Consider the following 19,451-nt stretch of genomic DNA (forward strand, 5'->3'; position numbering starts at 1 on the left):
CTGGCAGCAAACCTACTGTTTCTGTACAGAAGAACCATTTCGAGCTGAGGCCCCTCTAGGAGGCGTCCCACCCCCTAGCAAAGCACGGTGCCCTTGTCAGGACCAGACTGGTTTTTCCAACATGTCTTGGATGGAGCTCACGATACATAAGTGACAGGAAGTTTACAGTCAAAATGCCATTCATAAAACCAAATGGGAGTGTACGACTTGACCCCTACATACCCCAGTCTGTCACACAGGGAACAGCCACAGCATGGGATTTTTTTCAAATACCATTCAAACAATTAAAGGAATTTTCAGCGGGTGTGAAGTCAAAGTGCCTCTGCAAAAAGAGTCCCATTTTAGCGGATCAATATTGCCACCCCCAGGTCAAACTGGCATTAAATGAGCATAGGCACAAGCCAGCCAGCCGCACGGTTCAGTGTAAAGGTACAGCGCAATCCTACAACACCCAAGGCACAATCCCCATGTGTCCCAAAGCAGCCCACTGACACAGAGTGATGTGCTACCAAGTGGTAAAGGGTCACTGCCCAGGGACGTGCATTTTGAAGTGTCCTTATTTATGTTACGAACACTTTAGAGCATCAAAACAAAGAATCAAACTTTTCCCTAGTAAGATCCTTTGTTTGCTTTCTGCATGCCTTAGTTTGGAGAAGGCAAACAAACTAGTCAGTTCCACTTTAGTTTCTTGTCAGTGTCATTTTCCATCTTCATGCACTAGTACAATACCACAGTGGAATCATGCAACACAAAGGAAAAAAGCTGATTTACTTTAAAAGCCTTTCTATTGGAACTTCATAAAGTTATGGGAATATCTGTCTTACTTTGTAGGTCTCCGCACCCCATGCTTAAAACCCACAGGAGCTACATGTGACCTGAGGAGTCCTTTACAATTATATCCCAACAGTTAAAAACCCTTAACATTAATTCTTGATCCGGAGGGTAGCAACATTTTTTACTGGGGCTCCTGGTTTTGGCAGCAAAGAGCAATGAGTGCTATGAGAGGATACAAAATAAATTAAGTGAGCTCTGCATTGGATTTTAAAATGAGACATTCAGCAGCCTGTGCCATAGCAAACGCTCAATCAGTTGGTATCGTAGTCAGCTCTCCATTATACTATTGCCACAGTAAAGCCACTGGCAAGCAGGGTTTCCTGGGAAAGAATGCTGCAGAATTAGATCAGAGTGAGGGTGGGCTACTTAGACAGTGGTTATGAAAATAGAAGAGTGTCTTTGGATAGATGAAGCCACAATGTGACGTGCACAACTACCTGCATTTGGTCCTCACTTTAGCCCAATATGCAGGAAATTCTGTGGTTATGTGAACATGTTAGCAGTCAAGTGGAAATGAATGATCTGCTAAGCCTGAAATATAAGAACCAACAACAGCCATTTGCATTGTACTAGCACCTTCCATCTGAAGTTCTCAGAGTTTTACAGACATTAATGAATTAATTTGCTGCCCCCTGAAAGGTAGGTCAGTACTGTTCCAATTTTAGCGAGAGAGCCATATAGTGGTTAAATGACTTGCCAAAAGTCATACAGAAAGCCTGGAAGAGATTTGCTGATCCCCAATCCCATGTTCGAACCACATGACTATTCTCCCTGAAGCATCAGTGCGGATCTAGGTTCTCTTTTGATGACTGAGGCACGCATACAACCATTCTGCTGCGCATGACAGTCCGGGGATGCCAGTGTGCTGATGTTTGTTATAAAGATGACGTTCTGCACCACCACTTTAGAACAAGGCAGTAGACTGACAGACTTTCATGGGTTTAAGGCCATTTGCTACTTACATTTCTAGGAAATGGAAGTGAAATTCATTCAAGTCCCCATTCCCAACAGGTGTGAAACAAGTAGATGATGTTGTCCCTTGCTAGCAGCGTGAACATCTGGCTTTTTGACACCTGGCCACAACACACTGACGTGACCAAAAACACAAAGTAAAACTCCTCAGACTAATTGTTCATGATACAGAAAAAGGACGTACCCTTTTCCTTTCACCGTGATGTGACTGTATACACACGCTGTTTACACAAGGAACCAAGTACAAATCTGCAGTTAAATGCACTTTGAAAACCATTTTTGCATGAACCACTTTGTCTAAGTTTATGTCCAACTGAAAGACTGGCTGTGCTGAGCTGCAAGCAGCCATTTTTATTTGATTTTTTCTCTTAAGAGGCATCTTGCTACCTGAGTTGGCAGCAGAACTCAATACCAAAACGTGACATTTCCCTCCGCAAACACTCTCCAGGAAGCAGACCTTGCATGCCAGAAATAAACCCCAAGTCAATTTCTTGGCTGATTTTTAAACTTATGAAAAATAGGAGTATACAATTCAATAGCATTGTAGTGAGCCTTCTGGCACAATCAGAATCCAATTCAAGCATAAGAGACTTGTGTTTTTCTTTTTAAAGAACATTACACACATTATATGCAGGGACTAAGTCTTTCTTTAAACTCTGTAAATCATCATGTAGAATTATGATGCGCTACAAATGCCTATTAATATTAATGCAAAGCAACAGGATTGATGTGATTTCAGAACAAAATGGTTCAGTTCTGGGAAATGATAGATCAAGCTCAAGGGGCACCGTGGTATGTTACAGTTTTTAGAAGTAGGTCATGTCACCAATACACACCTCATATGCTGCATGAATGAATGAGACCGAACATTGGAAAAGAAGCAATGATTTTGTGGAGGGTGGGAGAAGTCACATCCCTCCCTCACTCCATGGACATGCTGTCGTATGAACCGACAACAGGGACAGTGTTGTTGTCATACAAGAATTCGTTTCAGAGCAGATAACCTCTGTTACTGGACTACAGCACCCTTCTAAGAGGAAAAAATGAGGAGGTAGGTTAGAGGCATGCATTCCTGAAATGATGTTTGGAGTTACTGTACCTGTGCCACACCTGTGACAGTTAAAGCTACCCCCTCCGCCGTCTCTACGTCCTCGCACCTGGGCTGTAACGTCATTATCTCTAGGGAAATCCTGCCAAAAAACGTAGAACATTTGCACGTTTCCAGGTAACACACTGTCAGCTTTTCCCCTCTACCTCCTGCCCCAGGCTACCTGCCACACTTCTTACAGGTAATGTAAAGGATGCTGTCCAGTGACTCGGTTCATAATTAGAGAGGTCATTTCAGCCAAGGAAGTAAGATTTTCAAATAACGCTTAGACATTTTCTAAACAGAGAAAGGCCTGGAAGCCAGACTGAACAAGATAATGTGACCCCTTCCCTTTTATTGAGCTCACTATCAGGTTATAGGCTAATCCCCAAAGGCCCCTCTATCTGAAAGTTTGGATATTATAAATTGCCCAATAAAAAGGCAGCATATGATCTGCTTGGTCAGTGTCACTAGTTTTAAAAGTACAGTATCAGAATGAGAACGCCCAGCCAGATTTCATCTCTCTAACTGGAGTAGCGACACAGATACCACAAGACCTGTGCAGACCCCATAGGCTCAGACATTCATCAAGTATTACTCTAGGAGAAGAGTCACAAGTACATTTTGAAGACATCCTGGCCTATAGCCATCCTTCCCAGTCTCACTGTCCAGGCCAGGAGTTGATTTTTGAAATAGCTAATGTCCCGGCAATCAGGATATGAAACCCAGGACTGAGCGCCGCCCCACTTTGGGTGTGTGAGTCTGGTAATTCTAATCCACATGTAGGTTGTTGCTTCAGGGCAGCTCCAGGCATCCAACCAGTCTCCTATTTCCTCAGGGACCCAAAGCTTATTGAAATGGAGAGCCTGGGCCCTCTAGGGCCACGACTACTCTTCAATATCAGCCAAACAAACAGGAACTTTAAGCTATTGGGTTGTATCAATCTGATCCTTTTTCCTCTTCGTTCCTTGCTAGTTAGGACCAAAGTACATTGGCAGAGCTGTGTGTGTAGGAGGGGGAGGGTCAGGGATTGGAAGAACAGAGGATGCTGCCTGTCAGGAGTTAGAACCACAGAGCTGCGTGCGTGCCCCAGACCCCTATTTAGATACATAGAATACAAGGGATTGGAATTTTGAACCAGTTCTAGGAGAGTAAGTATGACTTGGCTAGCAGCCACGACAAACCAGCTCTGAATCAAATCAAAGAGGCACAGGTCAGAGGGTTTATGTCAGCGAACATCAGTTCACAGGCATGAGATGAGTAGGCAGCAGTATCCACTGAATAGGCCACTTTACCATTCTGTGAAGTCATTCAAATGTACTGCAGTGAGTCTGCGCTCTGCAATCACCCTAATTAAACTGGCATGCAGGCATGGGGTCCGATTACACAGATCCTGCTGTACAGTGCATACAACTGGGTATCACTGCCACGTGAGTTTATAGCGATGACTACATTTAACAGTTAGTACAGGGCTGGAGTTGTGTTGGGGAACACTTAATTGTCCTAGCTACGCTACGAACTAGAACAAATATGGTAATGAGTCCTCAATTCTGCTGTAGCACACACGAGCTCTTGGAGCAGACCAAGATTCAGCCCAGTGGAAGGAAACTCACACTGATAAATAATAAGCACCTACATCGATGCTTTGGGCGCCGTACAAACATCAGTCAAATGTGAAGCAAAATAAGATGGACTCTTTCCATACTGTGCTTTTAAAACACAACAACGTTCAAGATGGGCGTTACTGCCATGTGGGAAATAGAAGGACTTGGTTTAATCCAAGCACAAGTTTGGGAACAAGTCAATGAGCCAGTCACATTAGGAATTTTCCACACACAGGCTTTAAATTGAACAACAAAAATCCTACATCACAATTTGCCCCTCCCATCTCAAATAAGCCTGAACTTGGTTTGGTTTGCGATTATTGGATGCTCTTGTGTTCTCCCATGGCACACGACGAGGACAGTGTCCCCAAAGGAAAGAGGGAATGTCTGCAGCATTATTGAAAGAAGCCATCCTGGCCCTGAATTTGGAATACGTCAGTAGCATCTCTCTACATTACCTACAGAGCTATGGAGTGCACCAGAAGGCAAACACCAGAGAAGGGGGCAAAGAGGAGGGTGTTGAGATCTAGTTGTAGTCCCACTAGAGGAAAAGTTAGTGTTTCTGTTATCCTGCTGCTGCTGTTGCACAAAATGGAAGGGAGAGAAGAAGGTTAGACACAATGTTAGGAAGCTGGTGGGTTATTACCTGTGCAACCCCTGTTACGTACAGTGGGACCCCCTCCGACGTCTCAATATTCTCACAGCGACAGAGGATGGTCATAACCTCCAAAGACAGTCTGAGCAGCGATAAATAAGGGTAGGACAGCAAATACACAAAGCAGTTACCAGAGAATAATAGACACAACGCAAAGGACAGACGGGACTTTCAGGTTTTCATTTTCCCCTATCACTTTCCATGTCTCCCGCTGCCCACTCCGGAGTCCCTAACACAGCTGCGCAGATTTCCATTAGACAAACCCCAGTCTCTCTCTACCTGGGGGAGTGGGAGTTGCCACTGCTTAGTAGCTTTATTTAGATTGTATAGTATGGTTTGATCTGTAATTCTGGCTGTGAACCATGTATTTAGATATTCTGCAAAACAAAGGCTTCCTGCCACCTGGACATTGCTGCTACAGCTGTTTAGGAATTTTCTGTCAGTGCCTTTTTGCAAAATCAATTTTTTTCAGGGAATTTTCGATTTTGCCAAAAAAAATTAAATTTCCCACTGGGAACATGAAGTGACAGCCCCCACCTGGAAGGCTCTTGTCAGTTTCATTTTCTGCCTGCCAGGCCTGCTGCCAGCATGCTGAAACATTCCATTCCAGGTCTCCACATTTGAAATGTCAGAATTTCTGTCCACAGAATATTTCCAAGGCTGTTAATTTTTGCCCTGAATCGGAATGAAATGTTTTATGAAACCTCAACATTTTCTATGGGATGGACATTTTGTTTTCTGACCAGCACTAATTATTACTCCATTTTCCCAGTTGAGAACCACCCGGGCTTCCCTCCGACAACTGGGCAATAACTGCAGCTGTTCTGGCTTTACCTTCCGACTGGTCCTCCTGTGGAGATTTTCTAGTTCAAGAGAAGGAAAGTCTCATTCCCTCAGGCAAATGTGAATGCAGGAAGCTTCATTACTTACACTGTGCTTAGAGTTACTCAGGAGGTCATCTGTTCTTGGAATAAGAATCAAATCCTCCACTCAGGACCTCGCATGCCTGGCAAGGTGCCTCTGAGCGCTCTAGAATGTGTGTAATTAAAGCGATGTCTACATTGCACAGCTGTAAGGTACGCAGTGTAGCTGCTCTGTTGCCAGGAGAGAGCTCTCCTGCCAACAAAATAAAACCACCTCCAACGAGGGGCGGTAGCTTTGTTGGCGGGAGCACTGTTCATCGGGCAGGGGTGTGTTTTTTTCAAACCCTTGACCGACAAAGATTTCACTGATGAAAGTGCAGTGTTGACATAGCCCAAGCCTATGCACCTCATGTAACGAACAACCTGGTAACCCAGACTTTTTTGAAGTAAAAGATTAACATTTATATCATGGCAACACCTAAGGGCCCCATTGTACTAACTAGTGTACAAACATTTACTAAATTACAATCTCTCCCTGCCCTCGAGCCCACCCCTCATTTTAACTCTTTAGACAAATCCTCAGGCCCCTTGAATAAGTTCATTCCTTCTGCAAATGATGTGTCAGAGCCTCTTTGGGGTTTCTCAAGAAACTCAAAAAGGGAACCATTTAAACACAAAGGACAGGAGCCATCTGTTCAAACAGTAACTCCTCTCAATGCTCACGTGGTGTCAGATGTCTGAAGCGGTGTTGGGGAAAAGCCTGACACCACTGAAAACACACCGTACCAAAAGCATCAGTTCTCCCGTGCTGCACACCAGAGCTGGGCTTTTCTTCACTCTCCCAACTGACCCGAGTGCTACTAGAAAGTCTGTTAAGACGGCAAGCATTAGTGGACAGCCTTCACATGCAGTCGGAGTGCTATAGTGCCCTGGCACTGTAACAACCTAGTGTGGCAGCCACCACAAGAGAGTCCTGTACAAGTGGTGTCAATCATTTGCAATTTCAAACAGCATCAGATGAGTGCTTGCTGTGCCCACAAGCGACCTGAGCCAGTGGGTATCCCGAAGCGGACAGCTAAGACAATGTGTCATTTCTATTACACTGGAGGTGCACAGTAAGGACAGCAACATGCTAACTACATCTGACAGTGGCAAAACATCGAACGAGAGAACAAGTGAGGAGGCCGGCCAGCCAGCGCAGGTTAACTAGAACCATTTGGCCTTCACTCTTATTGCAAAACCAAAAAGTCTCGTCTTTCTCCTTTTCCCCATTAATTCTTATAAGTGTGAAGGAACCCCACACAGGTCAGTTGGGTGTTACGACTGTTACTTATTGTGACATTCCCATGGACCTGCAGACTAAGCAGTTACATTAGGACAACAGCAGCACTATCACAGCATGTTAGTTCAAAGACTGAAGCAATAATAAACAGCAAGCAAAACGCATGGCTGGGAATGGGGAGAGAAAGGAAATCCCTTGGTTTTAAACAGAAATTTGGGCCCAATCCCAAAGTAACGGTTAGTTTTTGAAACTACGCAGGGCTGCATACCTTTAGGAAAATAGACTTGAGTAAGAGGAGACGGAAATTGCTCCTCACTCCATCCCTCCCCCGTATGTTCAGTGCCACCGGCAAATCACCAGCACCCTTTATCAAAGACTGGCTTGGCAAGAACAGTCAGACACACGGCTCTCCCAACAGAGCTTCTACACTTACTGATAGACAAACCAAACTGGCCACAAAGGAAAACCAGCCCCCACTACACAGCACCTCTATTACAGCCTCTTAGCAAAGCAGCAGCTGTGTCCCTGTCACTGCATTTCGCCTCCCAGCAAGGGGAATAGCAACTGAAAGTTCTTGAGTTCCCCCAAACTGACTGATTTTAGCAATTGGAAAGAAAAATCAATTCAGTAACATTAAACATAGACACGGCCCCTCAATTTGGTTTGATTTTGAGGTATCTGGAAAAAATAAAATAAATGTTAAGGGGGAGACACACAATATCTGCCTGAAGAATACTTCAGCTGAAAGTAGACTCTCTATCATTCGCCATGGTATCTGGGCATCTCTGCACAAATAATCTACACAGAGAACGCAGCCAGAGCCAGATTGTTCTGAGACTACCAGGTTATGTGGGTCCTAGTGTTAGGATAGAGATATTCAGGCCTGTCTGTAAAGTCCTGTACTTTAAGAATGTAGGTGTATTCTTATCACGTAGCTAGCTATGGAGGTATAAAAGAAAGAATCAAAATCACTCTCTGTCTGTGTAAGGGCCTTCTCGTACTGTGACAGTCTGAGGCCTGGTTCTTAGGCTAAGGCCTTCGGCTAAGCAGCAGAGGCAGCCATAAACTGGGAAGTGTATGGTCACATCCTCACATCCCAAACTAGTCACATGGAAACAAGGTGCTATTGGGCTGTTAGGAATACAATCCTGTCCTGATATTCCTATTGCCTCCAGAGAAAGGGAAGAGCCTAGAAGATGGAAAAGGAAACTTAGTTTGATAGCATCCTATCTGACAAGAACTCACTTCTCAATAGCTGGGATGTGAAATCCTCATTTCTGTATTGTTCCATCACTGTAGTCTTCACTTCCCTATTGTTTGGCTGTATAATCTCTCTCTGGTTCTGTGATTGTTTCTGTCTGCTGTATAATTTTTGTTGGGTGTAAACCAATTAAGGTGGTGGGATATAATTGGTTAAATAACCGTGTTACAATGTGCCAGGATTGGTTAGTTAAATTTCAGTAAAATGACGGGTTAAGCTATAGCTAAGCAGAACTCAAGTTTTATTATATAGTCTGCAGTCAATCAGGAAGCAAGGGGGGAATGGGAACAGGGGTGGGGGAATTGGAATCATGTTTTGCTAAGGGGGGGAAATGGGAACAGGGACACAGGCAAGGCTCTGTGGTGTCAGAGCTGGGAAGGGGGACACTGAGGAAGGAAACTGGAATCATGCTTGCTGGAAGTTCACCCCAATAAACATCGAATGGTTTGCGCCTTTGGACATCGTTGCTCTCTGTTCCTGCGAGAAGGACCAGGGAAGTGCGAGGGTGAAGGAACAAGCCCCCTAACACCTGTTTTGAATAGGACGACATTACTAGATGGTACATTTGAAACAGCAGGAAATATTTCCTGAAGTATCACAAAGACCAGCTGCAGGATGTTCGGAGGATGAATCCACAGCTGGATTTAGAGGGCTGTGCAGGTGTTAGCGGCCCTAAAAGGCCATCATTACATGACTGTAATTAGATCTCATGCTTCAGGACATTCCTCAGGGGCCAAAAAGGATCTTCCGCTCCTTCCCATCACTCTATCGACTACAACACTGCACAACTGTTTAGAGGCATCGTGGGGGATGGGGGTGGAGCTTTCCTTTGAAACACCATGGCTGGAGGCAGGGTACTGGGCTTGACGGGGACCAACGGTTTGATCTTGTTTGGCCAATTCTATGTTCCTAAAGGTACTGCTGGCAGCCTGAAGGTTTACCTACCCAAAAGACACAAGCAAGAGGAGAGAGGTCTCCTTACCTTTGTGTGTCAGAAATGCACCACCAAGCCCAGGCCCAGCCTCCGAACACATACTGCTTGAGATCGGAGCCACAGCAGCCACCTGCAGCACAAGCAGAAAGCACAAGTAGGTTATAGTTACACACCCAGCGCCATCTCCCCTGGGCAAGCGACAAATAAAAACTTGCTTCCAAAGAGCTCTCCACGCAACGCTGAGCCCCGGTAGCGCCCCCAAGCTTGCAGAAAATGCATGTGCAATTCCTGGGAAAGCAAAGGCAGAGAGCAGCTCCCGGACAAACAGCAGCTTCTGGAATACTGGCCTTTCTACCTCCAGAGGCTGAAGAACATGGCTGAGGAAATTAATTCTGCTGGTTTTCCCCAATCTTCCTGAAACCACAGTGATGTACTGACACAACGGGCGACCGATGCAATGGTAGAGGCGAGCTAAATGCATGCTAATCCACAGGACAGAGCACATGAAGAACATCTTTCCTGAAGCCCCCCTATATATTGCTCTCCTCACCATTGAGGTTGCTGTACATTCAGTGCTGACCCAACTACCATATTTGCAAGAGTTAGACTAGGGGTGGGCAAAATATGGACCGGGGGCCGCATCCAGCCCTTCAGATGTTTTAATCCAGCCCTCTCCCACCGGGGAAAGGGGTCAGGGTTTGGCCCCATTCCACGCAGCTCCTGAAAGCAGCGGCATGCCCCCCTCTGACTCCTACGCAAAGGGGCAGCTAGGGGGCTCCACATACTGCCCCCGCAGCTCCCATTACCCGGGAACCATGGCCAATGGAAGCTGCAGGAGCGGCACCTGCGGATGGGGCAACGCGCAGAGCCGCCTGGCCATGCCTCTGTGTAGGAGGCAGAGGGGGGACATGCCGCTGCTTCCGGGAGCTGCTTGAGGTAAGCGCTGACCGGAGCCTGCACCCCGTCCCGCTCCCTGGCTCCTGCACCCTCTCCCACCCTCCAAACCTCTCGGTCCTAGCCCAGATCCCCCTCCTACACCCCCAACCCCACCCCCAGCCGGAGCCCTCACCCCCCCCAACCCCCTGCCTGGAGCCCCCTCCTGGACCATGAACTCATTTCTGGCCCCACCCTAAAGCCTGCACCCCCAGCTGGAGCCCTCCCACACACCAACCCCCAATTTCATGAGCATTCATGGCCTGCCATACAATTTCCATACCCAGATGTGGCCCTCGGGCCAAAAAGTTTGCCCACCCCTGAGTTAGACTGTAATGCCTTAGCACTTTTATTACAGCAATGGGTGCTAGAGAAAACCCCTCAGAGGGATTTTCAGGGCAGGTCCTGTAAAAAGCCACATATATTTGCAGCACTAAATAAAAATTAAAAATCCTTTCCAAGATACGGGGGACGAAGAAATCCTGCCAGGGCCTAGAGTGGGTTAGCTGGATACCGTTTCCTGTACAGAACCACAGATAATATTTACAGTAAATATGATGTGAACTCCTTCTCTATGTAGAATCAGGAAGCTAGTGCCCTTTTCCCTCTGCTCAAATCTCTTTTCACAAGGTTATTTTCTGAAGGCAACTTTTCGATATAAATCCTATTAAATGTACTACAAAATGTTTGTTGTTTGCCATATTGAAATCCAACAGGCAGAAGGTGCCTGTGTTTCAAAAGCAGGGTAATTTATTATAACAACCGAGGCTTCTTTTCACAGACACAGACAGTGTTATCTCAAAAGCACCTTATGCTTCAGGCTTCTTCTAAAACAACAGTTTAAAAAAACAAGCTGAAAAGTTGGATTCTTGCAGGGGGAATACCCCAAGCTGTGGACAATACCGGCTGCTTTTAGCTCAGGAATATTAAGACATCCCAGGCTTTGAAGGTACAACACAGACTCAATTGCTTGCAAGTTGCTTAACTTTGTGTTTTTCCCAGTAACTCTTTTTGCCATGCCCGGGTTTAAGACCTGAAACCAATGAGCTTAAGAGCCACTAGCTTAGATTTTTGTTTTGATCACTACTTGTACATGCATTTTTCTCCCACCTCCAAGACAACAGCTCCATGCCAACCTGCATGACCGCTGGAAGACTATTCCTCCGAATCGGGGGGGGGGGGAAGACTTTAGGCCTGATCTGCACTTAATTAGATCAACCCCAGTTACCTCACTTGGGGCTGTGAAAAATTGTGTATCCTGAGTGCCGCAGTTAGTTTAACCTAACCACCCATGAAAAGGCAGCTAGGTTAACGAAAGAATTCTTCTGTCGACCTAGCTACTGGCTTTGCGAGAGAGGGATTAGAAAAACCCCTGCTATGGAAGTAGGGAGTGTCCATGCTGTGCCGCTGTAGCGAAGACAAGCCCTCAGAGAAGCTGATTGCTAGGACAGCTCTTAAAACAGATTCAAAGCAATGTCATTTAATAGCTCTTGGAGGCTAGGAGACTGGCTTGCTCCGTTAATTAGCCAGACTCTCAGAATGTACGCTCTCTGCCGCTTCTTAACCTCATTTTCTGACTGTTACTTGTATAGCAACATGTTCTGGATAGATTCTGCTTCCCAGAACCGTACTTATCACTGGGCAGAAATGGCAGCATGTGTCCCTTCAAACAGATGTTATTTTCTTTCACGGACAATGCAAGGAAATATCCTACTTAGAATCGTCTCCAAAATGAGCAGCAGCACCTTTGCTAGTTCTCACCAGAAAGCACAGAAAGTTACATTTGTGCCCAGATTTGGTGAGGTTTATAAAATCATTCTGAGTAGTGTCCAAAGCAGAAAGAAAATATGAAAAGTTACAATAAAGTTCTTCTAGAAAGAGTCAATCTGAATTTACTAACGGGAGTGAACTGCTAGACTGGTTCTTTAATACAAGTTGTACATCTGGGCACAGTAGAATACCGTGGTGGTAAAAGAATGAGCTGCATGAACTAATTGCTTTAAACACTAATTTCCCATTTACAATCTTGCCATCTGCTTCCCAGGTCCCAAAGATCAAGTGAAAAACCAAAAACAAATCACCGATGTGAAAACTTTGCAAATCTGGAAAACAATCCCCAGCACAATGAGATTTGGCAGCGAAACCTCCTATTTCAGCTAGAACATCCCCTCTTTTCTTCAAGTGTGGGTCTCACAGCTACTTGGCTACAATTTACAGACCTCCACTGTGCCTTTTCCAGCACAATAGAATGCAGCCAGCCAGATTCCCAAGGGAGGGAGGATTCATGCCAGACAGCAGTATTCCAGCTTGGAGCCTGCAGAGGGAAGTGCTCCTGCATTAAAGTCAGAAGTGTTCCCAGAGCCAACAGAAACTAGATGGCCTGTTTCTTATGAGATTAGATGAACCAAATTAGGGTTTATGATTAGTTCCAAGTATACATACAGAAAATGCCTCCAGCAGATCCAAAAAGGCACTTTGCGCTGCTGCTCTAAGAGTCACATTCAAGAAACGACAGAAGCCCATCTGAGGAGAGGCCAGAAACACAAAGCGTGGCTACATTAACATCTGAAACAAGCCTCCCAGCTGTTGACAGACTTAGGCTAGCAAGGCTTGAGCTAGCGAGCTAAAAATAGCACACTCCCAGCTGCAGAGAGAGATACCCACTGAGGCCCAAAGGTAGAGGTCCCTTCTGCAGTTTAAACCATTAAACAGATGCGTACTGTCTGCTGTAATCAAACTAGCTTTGATGAGTGAGCGTGACAATGTGAGCCGTCACCACCTACTCTGGCTGCTGCATTTGGGAGCTTAACCGTTACAGATGGTAGCAGGTCATATTGGGAGGGTCTCTGGTGATCACACATCCTCTTCCAGTGACTTCATGGAGACAGGATGGTGACGGGAAGGAGAATCAAAATGAGCTGGGTCCCAGGAGACAGAGGAGAAAGGAGGGACTAGGAACCTCCTCCCCCCCCCCCGCCCTTCACCTGTATGAAACAACTTCTCTTGCTTTCTTCTTATCCCCCCTCCCTCTTATGGGAAAAGGGATTGCCAAATTTCATTGTTCTGTAAGTAGAACAAATGGTGAAAGTCACATAACCCAATCTGTTTATTGTTCAAACATACTGGGCTTGTTAACCAAAATAAACTGAGCCATGCTGGGAAATGTCAAAAAAACACTAACAACCAAGTGCAGAAAACTAGGGAGCTGGTTAGTAATTAAAAGCAATTATTGATGGGGAAGAGAGAAAATGAAACTGGACAACAGATGCATAAAGAAATTCATGTGCAGTGAAGTCAAGTCTAGGCATAGACCAGTGTCAGAATCTCAGAGTTAAGTTGATACAACTTGTGTGTAGACAAGGCTTAACTAAAATTAATTTAAATGGTATGGGTTAGTTACACCAGTGCAAACTCCTGTTTGGACACTTATTAATCAAAAAGTGGTTATACTAGTGTCATAACTATAAAGGGAAGGGTAACAGCTCTCCTGTGTACGGTATTATAAAATCCCTCCTGGCCAGAGGACTCCAAAATCCTTTTACCTGTAAAGGGTTAAGAAGCTCAGGTAACCTGGCTGACACCTGACCCAAAGGACCACTAAGGGGACAAGATACTTTCAAACCCTGGGAGGGGGGAGACTTTTGTTTGTGCTCTTTGTTTGGGAAGTCGTTCGCTCTTGGGACTGAGAGGGACCAGACATCAATCCAGGTTCTCCAAATCTTTCTGAACAAGTCTCTCCTATTTCAAACTTGTAAGTAAACAGCCAGGCAAGGCGTGTTAGTTTCTTTGTTTTCTCAACTTGTAAATGTACCTTTTACTAGAGTGTTTATTTCTGTTTGCTGTACTTTGAACCTAAGGCTAGAGGGGGGTCCTCTGAGCTCTTTAAGTTTGATTACCCTGTAAAGTTATTTTCCATCCTGATTTTACAGAGATGATTTTTACCTTTTTCTTTAATTAAAAGCCTTCTTTTTAAGAACCTGATTGATTTTTCCTTGTTTTTAGATCCAAGGGGGTTGGATCTTGATCCACCAGGGGGATGGTTAATTTCTCCTTGTTTTAAGATCCAAGGGGTTTGGATCTGTATTCACCAGGGAATTGGTGAAGAGTCTCTCAAGGCTTCTTCCCAGGGAAGGGAATTAGCTTTGGGAATGGTGGCAGCGGACCAGATCTAAGCTGGTAGTTAAGCTTAGAAGTTTTCATGCAGGCTCCCACATTTGTACCCTAAAGTTCAGAGTGAGGAAGCAGCCTTGACAACTAGTTTAGCTAGCACCAGTAACAAGCTAAACTGATGACAGTTTTAAACTAATCTAGACAGCGTCCACACATGATTTGCACTGGGTTAACTAAATTGAGTTCAAAACACACCTTTGAATGAACTGGTGCAACTCTGTGTATAGATCAGAAAAATCCAATGTATGGCTTGAATTTTACAAGCTATAACAAAGATGTGCAACATTACACTATGAAAATCTCACACTAAATTCTTCCTGGAAACTAAAAGGAAAAGCCCTAAGGCAATGTTAAGCAAACCACACATGCAGAGAAGCTATTCCAACTCTTTTGGAGTCTTAACAAGCACTTGACAAAGGAAACATTGGATTCCATCTGTTGCAAAAGGCTACAGTGCTGCCTCCTGGGAAGGGCAGTGTCTCTGAAGAACGCAGATTACCCAGTTCTATGTAATTACTGAACAACGGTATTAAAGATTGGCTCAGGCTTGTGTCACACTGCAATGCACCTTGACAGACTGAGGTTGCGTACTGGACCGTAACAAACAAACAGGTTTCAGGGAAAGAACAGTACTGTATCCAGTCACAGTTCAAGGTTCTTGGCTAATCACATTTATGAAACTAAACCGATTATCATGGTACTCAGATCTTAGGGGAAATGGAAGCCCATTTCCTTTAAAGACCTTTTAAACAGCTAACCTTGCATGAGGTGTGTAAGAACTTCACTCTCAGGAACACATATTCTGAATACAAATGTGGAAATCTGATTCCAAAGGCTAAACACATAAAACCTCTCCCATGAAGAGAAGACAGCCAGAGCTGCCTGTTCCCCCTTACTGTTATACCATGCCTACAAACTTTTAATCCATCTACAAAGCTAGGGAATTAAAGCATTGTTAGTCAGAAGATCATGGGAGTCCATATTTGTTCTGTGACCTGCATATCGTATTTGTTGTTTACAAGTCAAAAAGGTGATTTTTTTTCCCCAAGGAAAATTGGGATGATCCTTCTGTGTCTTACATCAACATATACGAGAAAGGGTCTGTCACCGAACATAGGTGACCATTTTGTTGCTGACTAGAATCCAGATTACTCAAGAGACAAGCAGAGTAAAGACATGTCAGTAAGGTAAGCCGATACATTTGATGTTATTTATGGACTGCAATCACACGTTAAAGATTGCTCATGTAAGATATCTAGTAACAAGAAGGATATGTAGTTTGTGTGTAAGTATTACAGGATCACAATTCATGACTGGCAGAGTGCAGGAGGGCCACGCATAGCTTAAATTCAGGGAAGTGAAATAAGCCAGCCAAATAAACCCGTCAACAGTGCAGTCAGTATTGGTCGTTTACACAATGGGAACTGCAGTCTGATTGTCTAGATAAAGTACTTTTTGCATTTTCCTGAAAAACTTCAATGGCACCAGTGCCGTAGGACAGAAGCCATAGCCTCAGTAATGGCCAGTATGGAGAGTGCCGGACATCCGATTCTGGGACAGATTTCACACGGACGTGCCCCATAGCACACTGCTGTCCTTAGGTTAAACTAGAACCAAACCACAGAAAATCCTGAATAGTTTTTCAAATGCTGAACAGAAGAACTTCAAGTCTGGATTTAAAAGTTCCCAGAAGTAATTTTATAACCAATATGTGGCTTAACAGGAACCCAGAGAAATTACCACAGAGTGGGAGTAAAGCACTAACACTCACCATTGACCTGTGCCCTTGGAATCAGATTTCCAAATAAGGCCATCAAGCAAAGGGTTGTATTGGTCAAACAGAAGTTACAGAGAGCTGACTGCTTGTTGGAGTACTGTATGTCACTATAAAAAGTACTGAAAGAAAACCACACCCCCGAAGTGGCATATGGTGAGATTCCCTCCTCAACAGAGACAAGAATTTATTCTAAAAAAGCTTTTCAATTAAAATATTTCTGAGCCATCTCCCTAGTAAGCGACCTCTTTTAACAGTATTACTAAGGGGACCCTATACAGCAGAACATAAACCTGTTCACAACATGTTCTAATACTGGTTTATCACACACAAAAACTTCTCAACTATGATAACTACACACAGCAGGGATGAGAACCAAAACGGACACAAGGTTCTGCATTTACAGACATTTTAACTCTGCCCCTGAGGTTGCTCAATGTCCATGGAATGCTCTGCCCCGGCATGTTAATAACCCACCAGTCACTCAACACCCAGATAAACAAAGGGTAATTAGTACCACAGGCACAACCGTGCCGCCAGGGCCCAGACTGAACACCTATTGCAAAGCACCCAGGAAAGAATGAGGCATCCATAAGCACCCCCAACTCTTTTAGCCTGTTTCCCAAGCACAGAACCAGTCTCTTAGGAAACAGGCAGGTGTTTGCATTGCACATAGCATGCTGGGTAGTGGAATACAAAGGCCATCTTTGGTGACGATACGGAATACAGAACAGACCTTTATAGCCAGGACCGATGTATTCATATACAAGAACACAGCAACGGACACACTACAGGGTCAGACCCGTGGCTTATCTAACCCAGTACCTGGTCTTCCAACAGTGACCGATGCCAGATGCTTCAGAGGGAATGAACAGAACAGAGCGATTATCGAGTGTTCCAGCCCATCGTCCAGTTCCAGCTTCTGGCCGTCACAGGTTTAGGGACACCCAGAGCATGGGGTTGTGTCCCTGACCAATCTTGGCTAACAGTCATTGCTGGATCCATCCTCCACAAAAACATCTATTCTTTTTTGACCCCCCAAAATTCTCAGCATGCTATTGCATTTGATGGGTTATCCTAGGCACACCGGGGCTGAGCTGGGGGAAAATGCAGTTTGGGGGTGTTAATGGATACCACAGATTTCTGTTGCCATGTCTTGCGATTCAGAGTTTATATACTGCTGCTTTCATAATTATATTTTGCTTTAAAAAAAAATTAGTAACTAATCAGGGGTTAAAATAAACTTAACGACCAAATTTAAAAACACAGAGGATAATTCCCCTTCCTTTGCTATTTGTAAAATACTATTCTTGGACCCTGTAAGCAGGTTTTAGAACATGTTTGAACGACTCATTACAACCAACTCATTAGGCTCTGTAACAGGCCTGTCCTCTAAGAAAGATTTACAGATTGCTTAATAGACCAACTGGAAGTGATTGCCACTGCCTGCAGGAAATTTCAGGCTAAGGGACTGATGTAACTGGCTTGCAAACCATGATGATGTAGTTTCAGATACACAGCAATGGGAGTGGAGCAGCCTTATAATCATAATGTATCCTTTGTAACCCCAAAGGTTTGTTTCCTCCAAGGCATGAGGAAAGATGGTTAAAGATTTGGGAGTCAGAGTCTGTATCACCAAACCTATCCATCAACTCCATCTCAAAGCCAGTGTTGACAAAGAGGATTTATGTAGACTGACAGCATATTGAGCAACTGAACATTATTTGTAGATGCCATAAACATTCTCTTGCCCACAGCCCAAGCATTCCACATAACCACAACGGATTCAGTCATCATCTACAGGATGCAGCATCATGTATTGGTGTTTAACACAATTCCACATTTTGATAGAACCAGGCCCCAGATCCTCTCCTCCTAAGGCCTTGTCCTTCACTGTGCACACTTCACAGTTGCAACTGTAGCATAAATCAGATAAAGGCATAATCATCACTCTAAGTACGGTTAGCAGACACAGTAGAAAGGTACCTGCTGCTTCTATTGTTGCTACCACTGTTGATGAATGACAGAAACAAAGCTCGCTAGCAGAGCTGCAGCCTCGGAGAGTACCACCGCCAAAGCACCAGCAAATGGGCAGCACAGGGACCAATGGTAGCCACACCCCTTGCAGCTCCAAGGTGGCAAAGGGAAAGGGCTCACATGCGCTCACGGGCGGGAGTGATGGAAACCCCCCACCCTCACTGAAGACCCAACGAGAATCTCTCCCTTTTGGGGCACCACCTGCCCCATCTGTCTCTAAGAGGAAAGGTGCCTGACCTCCATTCCGGACAAGCCGATGCATCTTTCACCCCAAGTCCCTCCGATCGAGGCGCCGACCCCTCCCGAGACATTTCACACCCGACTCGCTGGCCCTGCAAGGGGCACAGGCCCTCCCGCAGGGGAGCCCAGCATCCTGGGCGGTGCGACCCCAAAGTGCCAAGCCCCCCCCCCCAGGTGCTACACTGGGCGCCCCGCCCCAGCCACTGGAGAGCAGTCCTGGAGCTGGCCCCCAGCCCTTCGCTCCAGAACCCCCAGAGCTGTGGGGTCCCCTCCCGGGCCCCCCATCAGAGCTGTGGGGAACCCCCCCCCAAACCCCCCCCCCTCGCCCCTGCGGGGGCCCAGGCCCCCCAGCACCACAGGAGCCCCCCCCTGCAGGGGACCCCCCAGAGCTGCGGGCACTCCCCCCTAAGCCCCGCCCCCATCACGGCCCCGCCCCGCCCCGCCCCGCCCCGCCCCTACCTGACACCACCAGCGCCTCGTTGGGCCCCACCGTGTGGCAATTGCCCATGACGCCGGCGGCAACGACACCTCCCCGCCCGACTCTCAGCCGCAGCGCCGGCCTCGCCCCGCCGATCCCACAACGCCCCGCGCGCCAGGGGCCCCGCCCAGCCGCCGGAAGTACGTCACCGGGAGGGAAAATTGGGCTGTGGAGTCGCCATGTTGGGAGGGGCTCCCAGGCGGCGCGCGCCCGGGAGGGGGAATGGCGGACCCCGGCCGCCATGTTGGATTGAGGGAGGGGCGCGGCCCCCGGCGCCACGGGCGGGTGCAGCCGCCGCCGCCATGTTGGATTGGGGGGGGGGGGGGG

General features: G+C 46.1%; 1 protein-coding gene across 6 annotated transcripts in view; it reads right to left on the minus strand.

Annotated features, from left to right (window-relative positions):
• Positions 1-19,254, minus strand: part of FLOT2 (flotillin 2) — a 29,864-nt gene extending 10,610 nt beyond the window's left edge. Inside the window, exons 1-3 of one of the 6 annotated variants that reach the window (XM_034752279.1) lie at positions 19,106-19,254; positions 9,541-9,622; positions 2,906-2,996 (exon numbers count right to left, since the gene is read on the minus strand). In XM_034752279.1, coding sequence (XP_034608170.1) covers positions 2,906-2,996; positions 9,541-9,622; positions 19,106-19,154 — 222 coding nt within the window. In that variant the 5' untranslated portion in view covers positions 19,155-19,254. Of the gene's footprint in view, positions 1-2,905; positions 2,997-5,143; positions 5,235-9,540; positions 9,623-19,105 lie in introns of those variants that run through there. The other 5 variants (XM_034752280.1, XM_034752285.1, XM_034752281.1 and 2 more) reach the window with 5 other exon arrangements.
• Positions 19,255-19,451: the final 197 nt, after the last annotated feature.

Source organism: Trachemys scripta, chromosome 18, assembly GCF_013100865.1.
Source record: "Trachemys scripta elegans isolate TJP31775 chromosome 18, CAS_Tse_1.0, whole genome shotgun sequence".
Lineage (NCBI taxonomy): Eukaryota > Metazoa > Chordata > Testudines > Emydidae > Trachemys > Trachemys scripta.